General features: G+C 35.8%; 1 protein-coding gene across 1 annotated transcript in view; it reads right to left on the bottom strand.

Annotated features, from left to right (window-relative positions):
• LOC149797464 (DNA repair protein RAD50-like) overlaps positions 1–27,061 on the bottom strand; it is a 212,784-nt gene that overhangs the window by 47,648 nt on the left and 138,075 nt on the right. Inside the window, exons 23-26 of the mRNA XM_089960763.1 lie at positions 21,403–21,432; positions 18,233–18,313; positions 12,944–13,002; positions 2,139–2,286 (exon numbers count right to left, since the gene is read on the bottom strand). Coding sequence (XP_089816889.1) covers positions 2,139–2,286; positions 12,944–13,002; positions 18,233–18,313; positions 21,403–21,432 — 318 coding nt within the window. The remainder of the gene's footprint in view (positions 1–2,138; positions 2,287–12,943; positions 13,003–18,232; positions 18,314–21,402; positions 21,433–27,061) is intronic.

Below are 27,061 nucleotides of genomic sequence, written 5' to 3'. Positions count from 1 at the left end.
ACAAAGGTGAGTCGACCTGTTCTTCTCCTGGTCCATCAGCATGCAGTGATCCAGATTTTCACTGTGGTGCATCATCAACCCCACACAGAATAACACAGGAAGAACTAAATGACCTGATTCGTGATTTGGACTTATCAAAGAACAAGGCAGAATTGCTAGGATCAAGACTCCAACAATGGAATCTTCTAGAAGAAGATGTCACAATTACTGCATATCAAAAGCGCCACCAGCAATTGGAGCCTTTCTTCAGAAAGGAAAGTAATCTGATATTCTGTTCCGATATTGAGGGCCTCATGAATGCTTTAAAAATCACTCATGACCCACAAGAATGGAGACTATTTGTGGACTCTTCGAAACTGAGTCTCAAGGCTGTGCTTTTGCACAATGGAAACATTCTTCCATCTATTCCAGTAGCGCATGCTGTCCACATGAAAGAGACATACGATAACTTAAGGCAGCTACTGAATTCCATTGAGTATAACAAGTACAGCTGGCACCTCTGTGGTGATTTGAAGGTAGTTGCCCTTTTAATGGGACTGCAGCAAGGATATACAAAATACATGTGTTTCTTATGCGAGTGGGATAGCCGAGCAAGGGAAATGCACTACATGAGGAAGGAATGGACTCACAGGCAGAATGTAGCCATTGGAGAGAAGAATATCCAACACCCAGCTCTGGTTGAGGCTGAGAAAATCTTGCTACCACCCCTTCACATCAAACTAGGTTTGATGAAGAACTTCGTGAAAGCCATTGACCGGACTTTGCCAGCATTCCGATACCTGCATGAAAAATTCCCTCGACTCAGCGAAGCAAAGATTAAAGAGGGAGTTTTTGTGGGTCCTCAGATTCGAGAGCTTTTCAAAGATGACCGGTTCAACAACTTGCTGGAAGGTGACGCGAAACAAGCATGGAATGCTTTTCGCCTAGTTTCTACAAACTTCCTCGGAAATGTTAGGGCAGAAAACTATAAGGAACTAGTAGAAGACATGTTGATGAAGTATAAGAAACTTGGCTGCAATATGTCTCTAAAGATTCACTTCCTTCATTCCCATTTGGATTTCTTTCCTAGCAACTGTGGTATTGTTAGTGATGAACACGGCGAACGTTTTCATCAAGATATCGCAACAATGGAACAAAGATACCAGGGAAAATGGTCCACTACAATGCTGGCTGACTACTGCTGGACACTCCTCAGAGATGCTCCCGAACAGCTGTACAAGAGACAGGCGAAGAAATCTAAGATGTAGTCAATGACTTGATTTTTTATAGGTAGGCTATTACAGTTGACCTTTTACTATTGGAATGCATTTCGTTATGTAAACATTAATTTCTTGCAGATTACAAAAAACTAGAGCCAATTTTGCAATTTGACTGTCATATTCGTGTTCAGCACATAAAAATTGATAAGAATTGACTAATTTTATTTCAGTAACATGACTTTTGTAAAAATTTGTTGTCCAGTGATATTAATCTCTCTCCCCCACACAAAAAATGTGGAAAAGGCGTTTTAGCATTAATGATACAATTTCCTTATTGCTGGTAATCTGAAACAGCATACATTCATACTTTTAATATTTATGGAACTGTTAGTTATTATAGTTTAATTCCACACATCATCATGAATTTGATGCTATCTGTAACTCAAAAAATGTTCAGGTCAGCATCATTATATGTAGCTAAAAGTACATAGTACATTTAAAATACTTCGTGTGAAACAAATTAGGTACTTTTAGTTACACTGATTGATCCAGACCGGAAAGGTTACTGAATTACAGATAGGATAAAATTCGCAATGCTGTGAGGAACAAAGTGAAAAAGATGAAGCAGATATATTGATCTGGCCTCGTCTTATACACAGCATCGACTTATATATGGATAAAGGATGGAAAGTTTGCCAAATTTGCTCATTCGACTGATACTCCGCATCGACTTATAGGCCATCAATTATGATACTAATCAACAAATGGTGGACTGATATCATTTTCTAAGTTACAAGGGCCAAGAGTTAAAAAGACAAACTGACATTTAATTGCTGAAACCAAAAACTGTTGAGAGGTTTATTTTCCTCAAACTTCTTGGCATCTCCTGCACTACAAATATTTAGACTATTTTCATGACATGTTTCTTGTATTCCCTACCTTCTGATTTGATAGATCCTTGCGCAGCTTATCAATGTTTGATGTGACTTCTTTTTGATCCATGTCAATTTTCTCTAGCTTTTTCTGGATCTGGTTTGCTCTAGCTCGACTACGTTCTAATGTGTCTGCCTTACCAGACTGGTTGTAACTGGAACAAAGAAAATTTCAAGAATATGCAAGTCACATTCATTCTAACCCCCTGAGAGGTATAAACATAATTATTGTTATTATAAGTGGCAAAAAAGCATAATTTGGGTGTAAAAAGTGTAATCTATAAATTACATGCCAGAATTACAGCAAGTATGAAAAGATACATTTTGATAACAGACCTGGTTCTACAGCTGGTCAAAATTTTTGTCACAAAGGGCAAAATCCATGTGGATTAGAACCAGAATACAAACACAAAATATAATGAAAAATTATTTATAGTCTGCACTCGCTTCAACTAGTCTACATGTGCAACTTTTGTTAAATGATCATGAACTGGAATTCTGCAATGATCATGGTCAGGTGCTCAGAGTACTTATTACATTAAACACATATTCTTCTTTTAAAGTTTGTAAAGCAGCGTTGATTTGTCATTTTCTGATCTGACATGTTTTGAAGTTTGAAAAGATCCATCTGCTGATTGACCTAGATGGGTCTGGTGGCCATCTGTGCTTCTGCCAACTTGACCTACCAGATTCAAATTTTGCCTCTGCAATGCTAAATCTCAGAGGCAAAAGCTTGAGAAGGTTGACTCTGCATGCCAGCCAACAGCTTCTAATGTATTTCGGATCGAAATATTGCATTTGAACGCAAGACTTGCAGAGATGGCTCTATCCTTCTAAACAGTAATTTTCATGAGGTAACCCTGATCTGGTGAGATGTCAGAGTACACCATGCATACAACCCACTTCAACCACGAAGCAAGGGCTTAAGGGGTGATATCCTGTGTTCCGGGTCACACTGGAAGGAAGAGGTGTTTGCATGTGCCATAACTTGTCTCTGTACATTTCAAGCAATACTTGACTGTACAAACAGGATCTTGCATGGCTGCTGTTCTCAACCTAACTACTGAAGCGAGTGAACAAGTGACAACTCTTTGGTTAACAATAGGTGGTAACCTATTTTGGAATCAAAAGCCTGGTTATGTCAAGAGCACAACCAAACCCTCCAATCAGAAATAAAGGGAACACAGCTCACTTACCTGCATGCAGAATCTAAAGCTATCAGGAAATATGACTTGTATGATAGTGACTTTAACAAAATGTGGGCTAGAGATTTGATGGATTTGAAAATCAAACCATGTTGAAACCCAAAAGATGATTTTCGCTGATGGAGAAATGGCTGAATATATACATAAAACTGCATGCATGTTTTGTTCTGAGTCATCAGAAAGATTGGGTTTGATATGGCATAGGGATACATTGAGGCCATCAGGCTGAGAATGTTCTCGTATGCAACATCAAATGAGTTCTTTCCCCCTACTCAGTAGAAAACATGTATGCAGTTCTGTATTTATTATATACCCCTTACATAACACTTTGTCAATATTTTTAGCTTTACAATATAAACAAAATTCAAACCAAACGTGGATTTATAAATGTTTGATTTACTGTGTCTAAAAATATCTATGTTTGGATGTCAAAGAAGGCAACTAAGTACACCACTCCCTTGACAACTCACGCCCTGATAATTCGCAAACCCGCTTATAACACTGGGACAGGTGTAGATCCCGTTTTTAAAACAGAAAATACCCCAAAACTGATCCCTATTTGTTGAACTTCAAGAAAATCGTGATCAAAATTGGTAACAGACACTTTTGATATATTGCTTATTGTATCGTAAAAAACGGTAGATAGGATCTGGAAATTTTAATCAACATTATGAAATATCAACTTTAAAAGAAGTCATAAAATTTGTTACATTTTCTTTCCAAATGACATTGTTAGTACACCATAATTAATGATATTCAAGGAAATTTAGATACATGAAAATGTCACTTATGCCTAGTGGAGGCAGTACTTTAATAAATAAATACCAATTAAATATTTTTTTATTAACGGAAATTTGTGTTCTAGTTCTATCTTTTAGTTCCTTTGTCCTCTTGTAATTAAACGTAAAACATGTCAATCTACCATAACAGCTATGTCCGCAAGCATTTCTCTGAAAACATAACTAAGTGCTGACCATGTTTTGATATTGGACTAGTGGAAACATTTGTTGTATTGTTACTCTAAATAAAAAGCGGGCCTCCTTTTCTATTATCATGTTAATTACATCTTTTGAATCAAAAGAAGTGGAATTAACAAAAACGTTTAAAGGCATACATATCCTGCACACTTAAGAACCAGTGGCCCCCCACCTCAAAAATCGGGTAACTCATTTCAGTAGATCAATCAAACACTGTTATAAATCTTTTTGTGTATGTAACCTAATTAAACTACCTTAAATTAACCAACTCAATCATAACTGATTAAAGATAGCAAGGCAACCAAGCAAATATTAGTACTTCATAAAATAAAGAGCTTTGTTTCACAGATACGGACAATTGTGGGGAAAACTAGTTTCAGAGAACTCCTGAATTTGCAAGTAGAGATATCCTCAAGGATGATACGAAGTTTCACTGTTACTTGCAATGAAATCACGCATCAATATCTTACTAACTGAGCAATTACAAAATTGAGTTTCAACATATATGATGGTCTCATGAGATGTTGTGTTTTTTTTTAATATATAAAATGGAATCTTGTTTGGTAGTATATCAACAGTTAGTCTAGTTTCCAGAATAGAAAATCATTTTTTTGGAAAATACTATCATGACTCTCCTGGAACCAGACTAATCAACAAAACAAAAAGATGTGACGAAACACAAGAATGTTTTTGTGCATCATGTTGGTTGTTGAAACCAGTTGGAATGATGTTATCAAACTTTCAGATGTTGAACATTTTTAAAATAAATGTAACTTGTACAGAATAATGAACAACTTCATCAGAAAAAGCGCTTTATTGACAATTATTCTTGAAGCGATTATAAAACGAGGATTCAGTCATTAAACAGCCCAGTTTCCCCCCTCCCCCAACCCTACAGTTCTCTGGATGTCTAGTGGATTTTTGGGAGGTCCCTCGGTAACTTGTACCCTCGGTGTATGTTTTTGGACCCCCGATGTTCCCAGGTTATCGAGGGAGAGGTATAGTTGAATTGGGTATGATACAGAAATAAGGATTGAACAGCTGTACTGATCACCCAATCAAGCACTTGACATTAAATGGGTACGTAATACAATGAATAAACGCAACACAACTTAAACCTAATACCACAATTATAACATTTTGTTTGTTTTTAATCAGAAATATTTATTTTCAAATCTTTATTAATATTAATTGCAAACAAAGATTTGGGGATTTTGTACTTAAGATGAAACTTGAAACTCGAAGTAAAATGCTGTGATAATTTGACAAACCTAATGGTGTGTTTACATTACCATAAATACTCACAAGTCAGATCCTAATGGTGTGTTTACATTGCCATATATACTCACATACAAGTCAGATCCTAATGGTGTGTTTACATTGCCATATATACTCACATACAAGTCCGATCCTAATGGTGTGTTTACATTGCCATATATACTCACATACAAGTCAGATCCTAATGGTGTGTTTACATTGCCATATATACTCACATACAAGTCAGATCCTAATGGTGTGTTTACATTACCAGATATACTCACATACAAGTCAGATCCTAATGGTATGTTTACATTGCCATATATACTCACATACAAGTCAGATCCAACTGCAAACAGTATAGACCCAGATCTGATGTCACATAATCTGCCAGCACAATTTGATCTATGCAGTTTATATGAGTAATCAAACAACATAGACCTTGATGTATCATTGCACTATGTGATAGCAAATCATGGTCAATGTTGTTTTGCAGTTCAGAAAGACATGATTCTACACAGCATTCAATCTGAATGTGTACTTTTATACTAATGTACAAGCCGAACTTAACTAAATTTAAATTCTTAAATCAATCAGATGTAGCATACAATTATGATCTAAATATTCCTTACCATTAGCAAGATACGATTAAACTGTAATGCTTTTGTTTACAGTGAGATGAACATTTAAAAAAATCTCTCCCACAGATTTATCATTTATCTGTATTCCCTAAGTTACCATACTGCTCAAGTATATTTTAAAAAGCTGGAAGAAGCATAGCATTTGAGTATTATAAAACTAAATACTCCACCAAAATGATAACTACCAACTTCATTCACAACATGAAAAACCAATCAATTTACCACTATTATGAATTTCAATTTCAAAAGTATGATTTGTAGCAGACAATGCCAGATACCTGTTAAAAGAATTCACCATTTAACTGTCTGTAGACAATGTTGGTAACTATCTGTGAAAGACTTGTACAATGTTATATGCATTTATTAAGTACAGTGGAACCCCGCTATAACGCGATGATCGGGGTCCATAAAATTGGATCGCATTAAAAGCGGGGTCACGTTAATGCGGGGTTTTACAATATTTAACTTTTTTCCGAGAACATATACGTGTATACATGTACAATGATCAAAAGTCGGCTTATCATCAGATGAATATTAACTGGAATGCATTAATTAAGATATATTCAAAATAATCGATGGCTAATATATTTATAGGTTATTACTGTGCATTAAAAACATTTACTAATTTTTATTTGTTTGAACGATAATACAGATTGACTGATAATACCAGACTATCGCTATATCATGAAAAGTGTATCAACACCGTATGCTACCGTGCCGTCGTGGCATGCAGTTCATCCATAATGGGTGCGATCGGGTAACATTTTATAACATAAACCAGTCTCATCGCAGTTGTAAACTTGGTCGGCTGTGTAGCAACCGTCCTCCAGCAACTTTTTAAGCCCAATCGGGTAGGAATTGGCAGCCTCTTTGTCAGCGGAGCGGATTTCCCCAGACACAAGAACTTGGCTGATAGCGTGCCTTTTCTTGAATCTGTCTAGCCAGCCATTACTTGCCTTAAATTTGGAATCATCTCCATTGATACGGCGATCAAATTTCTCTGCTTGGGCTTTCAGAATTGGGCCAGAAATTGGACCACCTTCTGAGCGAGCTTGTACAAACCATTGGTACAAAGCTGAATCTAGGACATTGTCATTAGCTAACTTAACCCTTTTACGCTGTAAACCAGTTTCCTCTTCAAGAATGTTGGGTAGACTACGGAGCTTTCCTTCATCTGTTTTCCACCCTCGCAAAGTGGACTCGCTGATTCCTAGATCTCTGGCAAGCTGAGTTTGTTGTTTGCCCTTCTTTAGTTGATCTAGGGCATACAGTTTCTCTTTAGCAGAAAACGACTTGCGTTTTTGAACTTGCTTTTCCATAACAGTAAAATATTTTTTTATATAAGCAAACAACGTACACAGATAAAGCTCGATAACTAAGTAATGAAGGCCTGCAATGGTTACGAATCACTTTTTATATAAAACAAAATTAAGCTGAACGGATGTACAATTTCATACCCTTTTAATTTACAGATAATAAAGTGGATATTATTTACTTTCAACTGTTTGTTGTTTGATCACACCGCCAAGCACAGCATACATGTTAGCGGCTTTCGTCCTTTGATGTTTATTAAATTGTGCGACTCTTGTATCAACCACAGCTTTGTCTGCTGCTTGGCTGTGATTGCAGTTAAATAAGAAGCCCATGTCGGCTATTGTTTGAGCAATGACTGTATACAGAATTCATGGAAGACAATCACAACGACGATTTACTGGCTTTACTCATGGATCCGTAATAAGTAACACTTCCGATAATGTTTACTTCAGCTTAACAATTCAAAAACCTAATGAAACCAGTTTTCTCTTCTAGAGTAGAATACGGAGCTTCACCTCAACCTGTTCAAATTGATAAATTTCAGAAGCCAAGCGTTGTACACACTATTTCTCGTATGTTATATATATCGTATTATTTTAGAATTCATACACCATCACTTCTCCAAAATCATTTAAAGAACCTGGATAAATTGTTAAGTTCCGATCGTTTATTATTAAAAGTCATACGCGAATTCTTCCACCAAATTATAATAAACGTTTTACACACTATTTCTCGTACGTTAAACAAATATTTTCACGGTCCGATAAAAATACACGTAAATGAATTTCAAATTTCAGGAACCATGCCACGATCATATTATTTTAAAAGTCACAACTAATCTCATGCCCAAAATGAAGTTAATTTCTTGTTTTGTTTTTTTTTACTTTTCTCCAAATTTTTTTTCTCCATGTGTGAATAAATATACGAAATTTCGGGAGCCATACTACGACCGCGTTATATCCGAATTCGCGTTATGGCGGGGCGCGTTATAGCGGGGTTCCACTGTAATACATATAGTGTGACCCCGCTATAACGCGAATTCGGATATAACGCGGTTGTGGTGTGGCTCCCGAAATTTCATATACATGTATTTTTTTTGTGCACAAAAAAATTTCTTAAAAAGTACGAAAAAACCCGTAAAAGTTGCCTATCATTTTGGGATAGAGATCGCGTATGAATAAAAAATGCAAGACAATCGTGGCTTGGCTCCTGAAATTTTATATATATTTTTCTCGTACACAAAAAAGTATTTTTCTCATACACGAAAAAGTACTTTTTCTTTCTTCTTAAAAGTAAGAAGAAGAAAAAACCGCATAAAAAGTTTATTCTGGAATCGCGTAGGTCTTCACCAATGTCGCAAACTTGGATTGTTTTTCCTTATTGGCTGCAAAACATACCATGTGGCTTTTTTTCTTTGTTAGCGACAGTGTTGGCTGTTTAAACTTTTATATACAACCATTGGTTTGGAGTGCAGAAATTCAGAGGCCCCATGAAAGGAAGCCGCAAACTGGATATAAAATACACTGAAATTTGTCTATTGTTACATAAACAAATTCTTTGTCTATACTGACAAACCATCTAAACAGTGCATTGTTATATCATAATCCGCTTATCCTGACATCTAGCATGAGTTCTGTATGTTATGAAATATCTGCTTTGTTGCTGTTGACATTTCTGGTAACGGAGATCAACTGGACGAGGCATTATCTCATAATCTGTCTTTCATCGGATTTTTGGCCACTCGCTAGTAATTAATATATTTACAAAGACTGGCATTTGTGTGTGGATGGTAAGTAAAATTCCTCTTCTTTTCACTCAGAATTAAATTCTTCAGAACACTCACGTTTTCTGTAATAATCCATGTCATCAGAACTCCAGCGTCTCTATCGTCCATTGACCCTTTGTTAATTTTCAGACACATGCGTAGAAGGCAGCATCACGCTGCTACCACAAATGTAAAAAAAACAAAAAAAATATTATTGGTTTATTCAGCAGGTATGGAGAGACAGTAACTAGAATAGTCTAAACGACGGCCAATTCCTTTTAAAAATGTATCCAGAAAAAAGAGTTTGCTGAAATTTCAAAGGAAACAGATTACCTTTGAAGCACTGACTGTTATGAAAACGTACTCAGCAAATGGAAAAAATCCCATTACAATTATTTGATGTTGCCGGGATAATAAGAAAGAGGCATTCGTTTGGTTCTCCAAAGCTGTTCTTTAGCGGCGACTTCAAAAGCGCATGCACCCTTCATCAAAGAAAGCCGACTACAATCTTTCAATGACAGCAAAAGTTTTCTTCAAAGGAAGTCAGTACCAAACTTAAATAAAAGTGATGGAATGTGATGGATTTTTGCATTTTCCAACGTGACTGGAACACTTTAACTGTGCCGTGAAAGTTTACTTTTTGTAGGGAAAAAGTTTATGCCAACGGCGGCTTAAAACGCAAACTAACTTTTACCGACTTTGAATGTACTTCAAAGTAAATGTGCTTCGTCATTCGTTACGTGATTGTGCTAGGTTTTTCCACTGAATTCAGACCAATATGACCTGTTACAAAATTAATGAATATTTTAAAGCTGTGTATGCATATTTTCGATGGAATCACTTGTATTGTGGATTCAGTGTATATGATGAGGTTCGCAGGTGAGTACACTGCGTTGATACTCTGATCATGTTATACATTAGACATTTATATATGAACAGTATTCACATATATGTACCAATTCATGGTTCTCTAAATAAAGTAAACTATTATATGAAGTCTTCTCACTTTTCACTACAGGTGTATTTCTCATTTAATATGCATTAATTCAAGATAGCAACTGTGCCGGCGAAGCACGTATTTTACCACCCGCATTTATTACCCCCCCCAACAATTTTTTTTTGGGGGGAGGGGTACATTTTCTTCAGCTAACTGACTTGGTTTCATATAACACGGTTCGGTTCATAACACGGTCGGATTCTATGGCTCCCAACTACCGTGTTAAAATGGGGTCCCACTGTATGTGCATTTCCTACATATTATAAGGGGGTGGGGTAGGATGGTTGGCTATAAAGAAAATTTAACACACTGACTGTAAAATGTCCGGAGTTAAGTATCTTTCCCCAAGGGCACAATGAAGCAGCCTACCCAGGCCAGATTGGGCAAGCATCAAACCTGTAACGCTTGGATTATTAGTCTGAAGGTCTACCAACTGATCTATCACAGCTCTGCCAACCATTTTGTACTCTTCATCAAAGTACTGGGCATAGAAAGAGTACTGTTCATCATAGTGATGTTTATCAGAGGACTGGGCATAGAAAGAGCATTCAGGGTAACTTTCTTAGAGAGCAAAAGTTGATGGACCCCAAAAGAGTTACTATCTGGAGAAAATATATAATCTAGAAATTCATAAATTCAGTATTTCTGTATACTATTTTATCTGCAGTAGAGAAAAGCAGCATGAAAATATAGAAGAAAAGAACTTAAGATTATTGCTCTAGATTGTGTAACAATTTCTTTTAACAATTTTATTCAAACCACTGGATGTGAAGTTCTCTGGAGACATCAAGTATGTGGAAAAAGGAAGTGGGAGGCAAACTTTATGTGCCGGCATTGGTAGGGAAATATCCTGTGCCAGCACATTTAAAGGATAAATGATAAAGTGCTACACTGTGAAAAAATAATTTAATTTCAAACAATTAAATTTTTGTAGTTTTACTAAAGATAGCATTTTCATCCATACTTTAAAATCCATGGATTAAGGAGGGGATCTACCATCATTCCTGTGATATTTTGAGACAGTGGTTTTTTCTGTTTATTTTTTATAAAGCTTAAACAGTGAAACAGAGATCCCAAGGAAGGTCAGTGCATATGACCCAAAAAAGTGATGTCATCCAACTGAGAGTAAGTTAACTTTTCATTTAAGCCTATAAAAAAATAATTAGAAATTCAAATCTGAATCAACGAAAATAACTTGTCGGTCTTGTTCAAAACATTTACAAACAAGAAATAGTTGTAAGACTTAGTATTGTCAAATATCAACACCATACACATATTTGCAAGCACTTATATTATCACAACCAAACTGGCATTAAATAAAAGCAGACCAAGTTTTTGTCTTTAAAATCCATATGATGGAAAACATAGGCTTAAATTAGATAGTCTTTTCTAGTCTCAATAGCTTAATAAGGGGTTTTGTCATTAGTGTTCATCACTAAACTCACTAGAGACTGGATGGTAGTAGTGTTCAAACTTCTTTGCTAGATTCTCTGTGCAAATCATGCTCAGAACAGAGTTGTTCTGGACAAACATAATGTTAGCATTGTCAGAACTTTATCTGATGCAGTCTGATCATGGGATACTGTTGTCTTTATAGAAAAATGAATGTACATCACATTTAAGACTGACCATTTCATTTGGGGGGAAAGAAGTGGGTGGGCATAATATTTTCAAGTTTAATGGAAGCTTTACAGGTAATACATCTGTAAAAAATGTCTCTGTCCAGTAACACTAGCAACACAAATCAATGTTCAAACATCAGTGTTTGCCTTTTACTGCCTTTCAATCAATCTATTTCATGGTTAAAATCATCCTGTGAAGCATTGGTTAATAGCATTTTAACTTAAGATAACAAATAATAACAAAGAGAACTATTACTAATCTATAGGTTTAATTCAGCGTGTCAAATAAGCTATGTATGGGTGGTGCTCCTATTTTGACAGACACTGTACATACAACAATGACATTCAACATAATATTTGCAATATGGGCAAAGAATTACCCTCCCCATTTGCTGGCATATTTCACAATGTAAAACTCCATCAGCCAATTCTGAACATTAGTTTTGCTGGGTTTTGCTGATAGCTATTTGCTTACTGAATCACCTTCAAAAATAAATCAAAACTGAACACTATTCTGATGACTGTAACAATAATGCTCTGTGTTTTCATTGCTGCTGTTCACAAACTTGTCAATAATCATGAATACAGATGGCTTACATATTCTCATTCATGGCAATGATGTGTAAAGTACTACTCACTTATGTCAACATCCCATCTATGTCAACAAAAATACAAAGTCAAAGTCCTGTGGTCTATTATTACTAACAAATATGTTAAGCTTATGTCGACGTCAAGATAAAAAAAAATACTTGTACATGTCGACAGAAGCTCTTGGTCATAACTTGAACATATTCTTTGTTTTCTTTTCGTTCATCTCGACAAACCAGCAGTTATTTGATGTTGCTCCCATGGCATATATTTGGTCTTGTGAAGTTTATTTTCACAGCGACTTCAATATGTACCCATTTGGTGTCTCATGAAGTTCACAAAAATTAACTCCCCATGAAACCCCAAAATATGGAACCTTACAAAAATTATTGAATTAACAGTATATCAACAGTCACTTCAAAATGATTAAGAAATTGTGGTTTTACCTTTTGATGTCCTGATTAATATTTTTCACTTTGGTAGCATTGTTCTTCACTTGATCAACCTGTAAACAAACAAACATCTTGATAGTGTTAAAACTAAATATTACAACAAGAAAATAAAGACCACAAACAAGAGTAATGTATATGGCATATGATATACCTGTCTTGTGACATTTCTTCCATCAGCATTTGACCTTTGACCTTCGAGAACTGAATAACAAGACCTAAACTTCCCACGCCGTAATTACCTAGATCTCTGCAGTGGGAGTGTGACTGTGAAGAATCAAACACTGACTGTACTCAAGTTTCATTAAAATATCTCTGTAGTTTAAAAGTTACTGCAAAACAAGGAGACAGATCATTGGGTTACATACATGTGATTCTATCATCGGTGGGTCAAAAATACTGTTTCAAAGGCCATCTATTGCACATAATATTTTATAGTTGAAATCTACTGCTTTTATTAGTTACAGTTAAAATTATTAAAACAAACAAAAGAAAAACAATGCCCACTGCATTTTTACATCTTCTATCAACCCATTAGAGGAACCAGCTAGAACCAGTCTACTGGGGACCAGAAATGTTCCACAAGTACAATGATCAGTGCAATGATGCTTAATTGTTATTTAAGAGTTGACATGTGTATGCAGTAAGCTGATTACCATATTGCTGGAATTCAGAGCTTAAAAGGGCACTGGCCATACTCGAACATTTTTCTTTTTACATTAGATTTGCATTACATGATTAAAAGTAGTTATTTTCACACAAAAAGAACCAAAAATGATCAAGTGTAAAGAAGAAATAATAATTTAATTACTCGAAATAGAAGTATACAATGCTGTTACTTCCCCTTAGCTATGATTTCCCACCTACAGAGGATGCCAACCGGAAATGATGTACATTTATCCCCACAAGATGAAGTACATGCTTCTTCTTGTCAAAAAATAAAACACTATTAACTATGGATAGGGAACATTTAGATGAAACTACTGAAAACTAATCTACTGTTCAGCCTTATATCGATATGCATGCACGATGCACTAGATTGTGTTGCTTTCAAAACTGTTCTGTTGTTTCAGTTTATTTTGAACATTCCTGTTAATACATGTTAAAAGGAATCAATGCTGGCTTGTCTATATCAGCCAATTTATATCAAAAAACAAAAAACAACAGCACACTTAAAAGAATCCAAAGGAACCAAACTTGGCTTCCTTATGTCGTCCAACTTCATAATAAAAAATCGGCACACTTAAAAGGTACCAAAGTCAGTTTCTGGGGTTGGTTTGCTTTGTAATAAAATAACCTTTGTATCTGATATCCAGTCGGTAAGTTTAAGCAAGGAGTTTATTGCTCACTGCCAGTTTTGTTTATTCATCACCCGGGCTTCTTTTTGTTTGCCATATGTAATCATAATTGACATTTGCAGGGCAAATAGTATACACAACAATAACTTGCTTTAATAATACTAATGTAACCCATGCTAGCAAAAAGATTATCATCTGCACTCACAGTGAATGTTTTTTAAAATAATGATTATTATTTGCGAGATACCATCATATAGTTAACCTGGATACAATGCAATCTTGGTCAGTCTGCACCTTGTAACTTATCATGCCGGCATCTGCTACATATATGGAGTTCGCACCACACTGGGTTACACCATCAGAGGGAGTGACACCAAAATGACCATCTACAAAAGTTTTGAATTTTTGTGCAGGAAGGTGGTCCATGGGGGTGATATCCTGAGTTACTGCACATGACTGTCTATAAAACTTTAGAATTTTTGTGCCGGAAGGGGGTCCATAGGGGTGACACCATGAGTTACCACACTGGGTGACACCAACCCTAGTGACGCCACTGCAAGCTTTCAATTTACACACACACACACACACACTAAAACAACTTGAAAAATAAAAACAGACAATAAAATTAACTGGTAAGAGCTTCATATTGCAGCAACAAAACACTGACAAAATGCTCAGCATTATTCTCTCTCTCTCTTTCATGTGTAACTGAGTGTGTATTATATGCAGCAGTGTTACAACCAGAAATGTAAAATTAAATATATTTATTAAAATATCTCATGTACAATACCCTTAGCAAAATGTATACTTATTCTGTAGAATATTATGTTATTAAAGTATTATTGTTTTATAAATCAATATTGATAACTCGACTGGAAGACTTAAACTGAGAATGCTGTTGTGCAAATGCATATATTTTTTTAGCATAAAAAATTTATATAAATGTTTTAATTAGAACAAGCAAGATATGTCAGTTTGTGTTTTCTCTCATCTATAAGTACGTTCTTCATTCTTGGCAAAATACACTGTGATCCAAGGGGAAATCTGGACCAGAAAACTTGAAAGCCTTTTAAGTGTGAAACTTAATACACCATTCCCTCGATAACTCGTACCCTGATAACTTGCAATCCTGCTTATAACATGGGGTCAGTCATGGATCCCAAGTTTTAAAACTAGAAAGTACCCTATTTGTTGAATATGAAGAAAACAGTGGTCAAAACTGGTAACTGAAACCTTGATATATCACTCGTTGTGTCATTGAATGATTCATATGACCTGGAAATTTGAGTAAACATTATGAAATTATCAACTTTTTTTAAGAAGTCATGTATTTTGTTAAAATTTCTTCCCAAACAACATTCTTGGTACATAGTAAATATCATCATGCAATGAAATTTCGATCAATGAAATGCCGGTAGTACTATAATAAATAAATACCAATTAAATAAGTTGTTTATAATCAAGTGAAATGCGTGCTTTATTTATATCTTTTAGGTCAGTTTAAGTGTAATGATCATAATAACAATGTGCCCTGTCGTATTCAATTCTGAAATATGTTAATTTACTGTAACAGCTATGTCTGTGAGTGTTTTTGTGAGAACCTAAGTGCCAATGATGTTTTGATACCTATTTTGTGTAAGCATTTGTTGTATTGTTGCACTGAATTAAAAGCCGACCTCATTGTATTACCATGTTAATTAGTCTTTTGTATCAAATAAATGGGGTGGAATCTGATTTATGTTCAAAACTTGCTGTTTTATTATACAGTAAAACATGTTATGAGAGACCATCCCATCTGCCCCCCACAAAGGGTCTCTCAAGACAGGTGGTCTCTCATAATTGGTTTGCACAAAAATACCAGTTTTCAAGCTCTAGTTTCAAAACAATTTAAAGAATAATAACCACAATTCTCTTCTTTATTAATAGTTATTGCTATAAAAAAAAAATGCATTCATCTGAAAACAAAATTATATAGCAATAAAGATATACTTCTATTATCAAACATGAAATCACATTTACATTTGAAGATCAGATGTATTTGCATATGAAATCATTTCTGATTTACTCCTTTTCCTTTCTAGCACCCTAAATTTGTTTTATCGATGTTTAAACTGCTATTTTGTGAGTATTCTGCTCTTTTTCACATCTTTCAATTGCAATAATTATTTTCTCCAGCATTAAAGTTTGTCTCTTTTTATTTGGAGGTTCTTCCATTGTTATTAAGGTACTTAAGGTGTTCACAATATTAATGCTCAGTTGTAATATCGACTGTAAAGACAGTTTTGACTGGGCTTTGGAAAATATGAAAAATCTATACACGTGTAACGCATATTTAACAATTAATTAAATAAAAAGAAACAGTTATCTCACCCAGTAACAGAATCATTTGCTTAGAGACAAAATTCAACTCCTTATTCAAACAAGACATACAGGGATGAACTCTATAAACAAATTGTGTAACCCAGTTGCACCAACTTGAATAGATGACAGCTTGGTGAGTGGGATGTAATCACTGTAAAATTGGGGGAAAAACAACCAACATCACAAGCCTTTAACACTATCAATCAAATCATGCAAACGATTCTTGCTGGTTTAATAGACAAAACCTTATTCAACCCCAGGCAATACAGAATAACTCTAAAGACAAACAATATACCTTAATTTCGGCACTACAATGGCAATTCATGACATGTGCGTTAACCTGGTTTATGGACTGTAATATATTTCACTATAGCCAGAATCCTTTTTGTTGTTTTGTTCTTTTTATGTTTGTTTTCTATCAGAACAATCTTTACTATACAAAGTTGTTGTTACATGTGTGTGTGTGATTAGGTTTTTTAATGTAGTTTTAACAATTTATCACTACGATGCCTGCAGTGTGGCAGTTTATAGTGATGTCTAGCATTGAGGCATCATGCCGCAGACATGTAGCATGATGTCCCACCCAGTCACATTCTCGTGACACCAGGCCGCCCAGTCCTAACACTAACCGCTTAATGCTGAGCGCCAAGCAAGGCAGCTGTTAGTAACATTTTTGTCAGTCTTTAGTATGACTCGGCTGTTGTTCGAACCCATGACCTCCCACTTCCAAGGCAGACGCTCTAACCACTAGGCCACCGAAGTGGTCTGTTGTTTCAAATGATTACATTAAGATCAGTGGTTATCTGTCTCTGTTCTCATGATACAGTCATTCATAGAGCTGCATACTGGGTCCTACTCGTACATATGGGTGGTAGCTATGATAAGGCCATGAACCAGGCTAAGTTCTCAAATAATCTGAATGTACTTTAGTCTGGTTTACAATATAAAATACAAAACATTATAAGTATACCTACAAAATTTCAGATATTGGTAGCCAGCCTATTTTTTTTTTTTTTAAGAACGGTATAAGTGGTCATTGTTACAGAGATTAAATAAGGGTCTGTGGAGTTTATCCCCATTTTTACAATGCAGTCATTCATAGCAGTGTCGATATGCATATTTTGCCAAGACTTTATGATTGCTGGTTGCATTCAGCAGACAGTCGCTCACGACAAAGCATTTATATAATAAAATCGATCCATGCATTACGATTGTGGTCAGAAATGACAGCTGGTCACTCATAGCAGAGGTCACTCATAACAGGTTTTACTGTACTATGAAAAGAATACATATGGCAATGAAAAAAGCTCATTTTGTTTTCAATCTCCTTGAAGAACATAAAATGTATGCTGATAAAAAATCTACTGGTTTATAAGTCAGTCTATTGATCAAAAGTTGTAAATCTACTTATTTAAAATCCTGGACCTGTCACTTGTATGGGGTTACATTTTCCCTCGCTGCAATCTTGACTTCTGATGCAGGTCCCGGGGGGCATGACTGGTATGTACATGACTGGTATGTAACATGCTGTCTATCTAGATAAGTTTATCTCAGATTAATCTCAGTCTCTCTCTACTCAAATGGAATTCTTCATTTATCTCACTCCCTGGATTTGACTGATACTGACCTCTGCTTTTGCCTTTTCAATCTTTTCTTCCTTTTCCTTAGTGAGAATCTCTTTCTCATGTCTCAAAGTTTCACTTTTCTCCTGTTAAAAAGATACAAAAAATGATTAGTTCTGAAACTTTTTGAATCAAACTGTCTACATTACAATAACTTTTCTGTATAAATCAGCACATTACATTCTGACCATCGCAAAAATAAGACCTATCCCCTGTAACATGGGTGTTTTTGTTTTTTAATGGCACATTAACAAATGCAGGTTACATCGTGTTACGGTAAGTAGAGTACAGTGCCTTGCCCATACACACATGCCAACAGAAAATCTGGGCTGATAGGATAGCAGATTCATACTCACAAATTTTGAAAAATATTCTGACAAGATGATCACTGAGACAAAGCAGCTAAATTCACTATTGCCAAATTTGGTCATCTATACTGACTTTATGGAACAATAAACATGGTCTTTGTAAAATAAGACCAATTAAGTCAACTCTTCCCAGCGTTAAGTTGTACCACACTATCCTGTACTTGTAACACTAATGATTTATAAATGAACAAAGAATGTAAACCTCTAACATGTGTTTTGATAAATAAGTCTAGAAAGTGCTTGTTTGTGTGTATGATTTGGATTTTTTAAACGCAGCTTTAACAACTTTTCAGTCTTTTTGCTATGATGTCCACAGTGTGGCAGTTTATAATGATATATAGCACTGAGGCATCATGCTGCAGACATGTAATATGAGGTCCCACCCACTCACCAGGCCGACCATTCCTCACACTAACCTCGTAATGCAGAGCACTTAGAGAGGCAGCTGTTAGTACCATTTTAATAAGTCTTTGGTATGATTTAGTCAGGGTTAAAACCTGTGACCTCTTGCATCTGAGGTGGAGGCTCTAACCACATGGCCACTGGAGTGGTCAGTCAAGAAAATCTGTCAAGGTCAAAGAAAAAACATGACTATCATTGTAATTTTAGTTTTTTAAGCTCTGTAAGAAAAATGGACAGCTTTTCTGTGTCACACATATGTTAACAATTTACCTCACTGAGTCTGTTGATGTACTGGTGACCTAAGTGGTTAGAGTGTAAGCCTCGGATGCAAGAGTTTGCAGATTCGAACCCCAGCTGGGAAAGACCAAAGACTTATAAAAACAGTACTAGTAGCTGACTCGCTAGGTACTCAGTATTAAAAGGTTAGTGTTAGGACTGGTCGGGCTAGTGTTAGAATAATGTGACTGGGTGGGACATAATGCTAAATGTCTGCTGCATGATGTCCTCGCACTAGACATCACTATAAACTGCAGCAGTGCAGACATCATAGCAATATGACTGAAAAACTGTTAAAGCTATATTAAAAATCTAAATCACACACACACACACATACAGAGGCTGTTATTGTGTATAGACTGTCAATATAAATGTGCCCAAACCACACTGTACAGTTTCTTATAAACAGAACACCTGTTACCTAAATCTCTCATGTGAATAGTCTTACCTGTAAAATTTATAGCAGTATATTACATAATAATTTCAACATAATTTTAAGAGAGACCAACAGCAATGGAAAATTAGAGCTAGTTCCATCGTCACACACTGTATTATATATATACCCCACCCCCAACTCTTAGACTCAGGATTGTTGCACAAAATTCATTACACATATCAAATGCTCTGCTATGATTGCATGTGTAATGAATGATCTAACTCAGGGGTCGGCAACCTATTTTACTTAGCGTGCCACTTTTTTTCTGGATTAATTACAAAATGAATGAGTGCATGCTACCAGTAACAGTGTTAACATCAAGACTTTTGCCTACCCTTCATGTGTCACACAAAACCTCTTGACGTGTCACTATGTGGCACGTGTGCCATAGGTTTCCAACCCCTGATCTAACTCAAGTCTTCAAAAATAACAATAGCATGAAATTATGATCAGGTCATCTACATATGGATATGCATAATAAATTTGTTTATCACATACATGCTAAATTTAATTTCTCTATTTCATACATGCTAAATTTAATTTTGTCTATCTCATACATGCTAAATTTCATTTGTGTATCTCAAGCATACTAAATTTAATTTGTCTATCTCGTGCATGCTAATTTTCATTTGTCTATGTCATACATGCTAAATTTCATTTGTCTGTCACAAGAATAACAAATTTAATTTGTCTACCTCGTGCATACTAAATTTAATTTGCCTATCTCATACATATTAGATTTCATTTATCTGTCTCATGCATACTAAATTTCATTTGTCTATCTCACACATACTAAATTTCACTTGTCTATCTCATGTATACTAAATATGTCTATCTCATGCATACTAAATTTCATTTGTCTATTTCATGCATACTAAATTTAATTTGTGTCTCATCCATACTAAATTTCACCTATCTCATGCATACTAAATTTCATTTGTCTATCTCATGCATGCTAAATTTCATTTGCCTGTCTCATGCATACTAAATTTCACTTGTCTATCTCATGCATACTAAATAACATTTGTCTATCACATGCATACTAAATATCATTTGTCTATCTCATGCATATTAATTTTCACTGTCTTATGCATACTAAATTTCATTTGTCTCAAGCATACTAAATTTCACTTTCTATCTCATGCATAATAAATTTAATTTGTCTATCTCATGCATACTAAATTTAATTTGTCTATCTCATGCATACTAAAATTCACTTGCCTATCTGATGTATACTAATTTTCATTTATCTAATGGTTTATTTTTTCTTTAATTATGCTTAAAAGGTTTAAATTAAAAAAGTATAGACACAAGTTTGTGAAATAAAAATCAGAAAATTGCTGTAATGGCCAGAAAATCTAATCGGGTGATCCACATATGCCAACAAATATGATTGCATATTTTTATTCGTCTATATTGAGGTGTGTTTTTTTTTTGCAATTGTTATATTAGCTTCTTGGGACAGACAGACAGACACAAGACCAAGATGCACTTGCTGCAAATATTAGGACATGAAATATAATTGCACAGTTCATCTTTCTTGTGTATTTGCCCTCCTAAAGACCTAAGAGATGTAAAAAAATAATCACCCTCTCACATTCTGTTACATGTACAAACTATTTACCAAAAAAGATGAATTTCCATAGGGCTGTTTTAAGAGATATTTTTATGACCCAAAAATATTTTTATTTACCTGAAGGGGTCGGATTCTAGATGAAGCTTCCTGAAAATAAGAAAATGCATGAATTATGTGACTTCAACGTAACAAATAGAGATGAATTACCTTTCAAAGGTGCTTAAGTTGTGTTTTGTGCAGCACTTATCTTCTTTACATTACATTTATTAAACTGGAGGAATGGTGAGATATTTGTGCCTGTAAATATACTCCCAGATATAAAAAATCCCACCTATAACTCCATGATGGACATAACAATTAAGTAAAAAAAAAAGCTTACAACTCTTTTAGAAACAGTCATTACTAAGATTGCTTGACATACATTTTTTCTGATGATGACTACAATACATACAAACTTTCACAGGCAAGCCAATGAAAACTGCAAAAGTAGTTACATTCACAAGATCAGTGGCGAGTAAAGCATTCAGCTGTAAGTAAAAATAGGCAATAAATCTTGCAAAAATCATGGCAGATCTAAGATTTATCATTTGGTGCAATTTTTAAATGATGATTTCAATATTACCAAGCTTCATAACAATTAAAACACTGCATGACAAACTGTGTATGCAAGGTAACTCTGACACAAACTGTGTACACATTTATAATTTGATAATGTGCACATTTTAGATGATCATCAAAGTATGTACACTGCATGACAAACTGTGTATGCAAGATAACTCTGACACAAACTGTGTACACATTTGTAATTTGATAATGTGCACATTTTAGATGATCATCAAAGTATGTACACTGCATGACAAACTGTGTATGCAAGGTAACTCTGACACAAACTGTGTATACATTTGTAATTTGATAATGTGCACATTTTAGATGATCATCAAAGTATGTACACTGCATGACAAACTGTGTATGCAAGGTAACTCTGACACAAACTGTGTACACATTTGTAATTTGTAGTATGTACAAAGTATCATGGTAATCATGCACCAGTTGTTTTCACAAGATTCTGTCATAAAGGGGGAGAGTGACGTGAAGTTGTTTGCATATAAAACATGCACAGTGGTGAGAATGTTGGCATACCTCTATGCTACTTTGAAGTAATGTGGCTGACATTTCTTTGATTATTGTACTTTTGGAAATTGTCCATGATCTAAGCACACTGCTAACAAAAATGACTGACCTGTTGTGCTCAAAAAATCAACCTGAATTAGTCTAAAGTACAATATCCTTAGCAGCTATTAAATTAGGGAAATGAATCTTGCCAGACTAGACAATACCTGCTTTTGAAACTACAATAAATGAATTACCAAATATATAAAATGTAAAAAAAAATTATTAGCTCTTATTTTCCCCCCCAGTTTTTACCTCTGAAGTTCAATAAGTGAAAATGACCAAGTAGAGTTAGCACTGTTTTTTAAAGGTGCACATCTTGAGTAAGGCCAAGCTGTAAACTCTATAACCCATATTACACCCATCAATCATACACCAAAATAAAGGGAATTAAAGGTTCTTTGAACAATACCTAAGAGATACAAGGTCTTTTTTAAATAGTATAACCAGTGAGGAAACCAGGAGAAATTCTTTTCCTTTAAAATTCTAACCCTATGCAAAATACGAAACTGTAGAGCATCACCAAATCAATAAGGCTCCAAGTCTAACAAGGGCAATAACTCTAATTAAAGATCACAGGAACATAGTGACTTGCTGATATGCACATCTTGACATGGTGATCATAATAATTAGAAATTTAAAAGTGGTACAGTGAAATCTGCCAGACTTCTTAGCTGCATTCACCTATAGCTGCAAGTAAGAAAGGGGAAAGGGAAAATAACTTTTAAACAATGCCGGTGTAACTTGACTTGTCTATTGACAGGTGATGATGATGATAATATTGACAAAGTTTCATCATGGCAATCCATCAACAAGAGTCCCTTTTATTGCCCACCTGGCTGGCGTCTGCTTAACAGTCAAATTCAAGAGAAGTGAGCCAAGAAATTTAGGTCAAGAAGGATGCTTTCTGTTCAAATGTCTCCAATGCTGTTAACTGCATATGTTATGAAAGCAACTGCTTCAAGGTTTCTTGTGATTTTGTATTTTCATCCATATTTGATTACACAATAGCATCATTGTCCAGTATTAAAAGGCTCATGACAGAATGCTTGGAGTTAAAAGTTTGTCAAACTCTGTTCATTATTTATTTTGATGTTGTTGTTGTAGGGTTTAACGCCATTTTTCAGCACACGATTCGCTATACATGGCAGCCAGTATTGATGGTGGAGGAAGAACCCGGAAAACCCCCGGAAAGAACCACCGACCCACGAGAAGCTACTGGCAAGCTTTCTCACATACCCACATTGGCAGAATCCGAGACTCAAACCCACGCAGACAGAGGTGAGATGACAGTGATCCGTAATGGTATGCGCTTTAGACCACTCAGCCACTCGGGGGCCCCCTATTTCTTTTGAGATAATGGCAGACATATGTGATGGTGGAACAGCATCATTTGTATAAATCTAAAAGGCATTAAAACTAGCACACATTAATTTTATCAGTTGTAAATGACTTTTTAGAAGCAGTTAGTAAAAGCTTTTCTATTTTTAGTAACAGCAGCCATATTTGATGGCAGATAGGCATAACTTGTAGAAACTTGATTACACTTCATGACAGACAACTTTCTGCAACATTTTGTCAATTCTGGTGTGGTTTTTGAGAAAAATATCATTTAACAGATTTACCATTTTTAGTAATGATGGCACATTTCAAGACATATTGGAATAATCTGAACTTTGTACAAACCTGCCAACTGTATCAACACCTCTTTGGTAAGGCAATTACTTTTTCTTATGTTAGTCCCATATTCATAATACCTTTGGAGAAAAGGTAACAGGTGGAGGAAGGTACATCCCCTTACTCCAAAGATACCATCTCCGGTCCCCTATGGTATGTGAGACAGGTTCTATGTAAACCGACTGTAGGGACTTGATCTGTTGGGGTGTGGCTTCAAAAGGGAAAAATTTCCCCCATAAATGATCTGGAAATCATAAAGCCACATCTTAAGAAGCTGTCGATAGACCTGGAAGTGTGACCTGTTGAGCATTGGAAACAGGTCCTACCAGATCGAATTGGGCCCTCTGGGATGACAGATCTTGGAGATAAAAGCTAGCGAATGTGGACTCTGATCTCCATCCCACAGCCTGAATGATGTCAGTTAGCGAACAGTTCCACTGAAAGCTAGGCTGGTGGCAACTGCTCTAACCTTGTTGAGCTGAAATGTGAAATAAGTTCATTTGAGCTGGGGTTTTTCCCCATATGCTGAGCGAATAACCAACTTGCTCCAGGAAGAGAGAGTCTGTTTTGACACATCTTCCTGTCCTTTTACGAGAAGTAGAAATAGGTGCGTTCTCCCTTTTCACAGCAGCTCTGTTCTATAAACATAATACATGAATGCCAAGACTGGGTGAAAATATGCCATTCATATTCATATGCTTTCAGAATGGAGGGTCTTTGCACCTCGGCAATTCTCTCCATGACTGGTTGGGAAAATTGTTTAAGTCTGATGGCCTGTATAATATGATCCAGACATGCAGGTTCAGGAACCCCGGGCAGGGAGGAAACAACTGCTGCCATGGTTGTTTGAGTAGATGAGGGAAAACCTGAAGTTCTGATGGGTTCCTGATGCAAGAGTGACAAGGTCGTTAATCCACAACTTCCTCCATCAGAGTGGTTTGATGAGGATGAGATGACAGTCCAATTCCCTGGCTTTCTGTATCACTTTTGGAAACTGAGGTGTTGAAGTGTAGGCATAGCATTCTGGTTGCTTCAATCTTCAATCGACAGGGCATAAACTCTCCAAGCTTCAGGATCTGGGATTGGAGAGACAAGGGTAGGGAGTTTAGCATTCCATCTTGTCACAAACAGGTCCACAAATGGTCAGTCCCATCGGGTATAGATCTCAGTGAAAACCAAGGTATGGAGAGATGATTCTTTCTGTACTAGTTGATTGTTCCATGACAAAGAGGCAGCCAGTACATTTTGGTGTCCTAGGATATGGTGAACATGTATGTGGATTTGTTGATGACAACACCACTTTAGAAATCCCACACCATTACCAAAGATCTGGGGACTTGAGATAAGTCACTACTGTATGATTTTGTTTCTCCTTGTCTATTGAGATAAGTCACCACTGTAGAGTTGTTGGACAGAATGAGAACTTCTTGCCAAGCAAATATCCCTGCCACTGATGAAAGACTTAAACAATGTACATCCTCTCCAGAATTACTGACATGAAGATGTTGTTCCTGGGAAGGTCATGCACAGCTGATTCCTCAAAAGGGTGCTAGTAGGTGGGCTCCCCAGCCTTTTGTAATTGCTTCAGTACAGACTGTAATCTCGGGTGGTTGTACATGCAGATAAATAACCACCATGAGTCAAGTTGCTCCCAATTCCAGAGATGGTGCCTCATTTGGGTGAAGTCTCCCTCATGGAGACCAAGAGCTAATGATAGTATGGTTATCAGAGGTTCATATCCTATGAGTGGTACATGGATCCTTTTCCTGATTTCCCATACTATCCCTGAATCAACGCTATGCACAACAAAGTATTTCAATTAAGCTGTCAGAATTTTGTGCATGTTCAAAATAAAATAAAGTTGTTCTAAACTCCAATCTCTCAAAGTGATTGACAATCTACAATCTACTGCCCAAAAAGAATTTCCTGGAATCCGCGATAAGTCTTTTTATTCTATCCTTTTATTCACTTTAATAAAGCAAATATTTCTCCAAAACTGCACAACAGCATTTAACCAAAATTTGACAAAGAGCATCCTGGCACAGAAGGCTTGCAAATAATTCTGTACAGATGCTGCTGATCTGCCATCAAATATTCGGTTACTAACAATAGATAAACCTTTCAATTACTTTTTTCCTCCAAGAAAATTTGAGCAAACTTGATATAATTCATCCTGGAATGAAAACCTTTCAGATTGTGCAAATGATGCGTGTCATTACTAACAGTAGAGAAACATTTATATGACTTCTCAAAACCACTCAATGAAATTGGAACAAATTTTACAGGAAGCTTCAATGAATAGAGGTGCTGATGCTGATCCACCACCAAATATATCAATGTTAATAAAATTAGAAAAACTTCTCAACATCATTTGACCAAGTTTAATAGAAATCAATCTGGCATGGAGGACTTTCGGTTTTATACAAAAAATATGCCAAATCAACCATCAAATATGGTCACAGTTGCTAAAAATATACAAATATTTCTTCTTCAAATACATTACCTAATCATAATACCTATGAGGAAATACTTCTATCTCACAAATCCAGCTCTCCCAGATACTAATTTTAGCAAAAGGGAGCTAAAAGTTGTATGCCGACCTATGTGGCAGTTGGGTGAGTGATCTCTTATGTATAAGACTTGGAGGCAAAGTCTAAACCATATCTGATATTCTTGGAAACTTTCAAGATACTAAATTTAGTTTAAAAAAATATTTTCTAACATGTTTGAGTTTACAGTAAACGTTAAGTGCAGGGGCTCCAAGTGACAGAGTGATCTAAAGTACTCACCATTATGGATCATTACCATCTCACCTCTGCATTGGTTCAAGTCTTGGGGTTGGCCAATGTGGGTATGTGAAAAAGCTTGCCAGTAGGTTCTTGTTGGCCGTTGGTTCTTTCTGGGGTTTTCCCGGGTTCCTCCTCCACTA

The sequence above is a fragment of the Sinohyriopsis cumingii genome, chromosome 6 (assembly GCF_028554795.1).
Source record: "Sinohyriopsis cumingii isolate HCF-2022 chromosome 6, ASM2855479v2, whole genome shotgun sequence".
NCBI lineage: Eukaryota > Metazoa > Mollusca > Bivalvia > Unionida > Unionidae > Sinohyriopsis > Sinohyriopsis cumingii.
The sequence above is the reverse complement of the archived record's forward strand: the minus strand, read 5'-3'. Positions and strand labels throughout refer to the sequence as shown.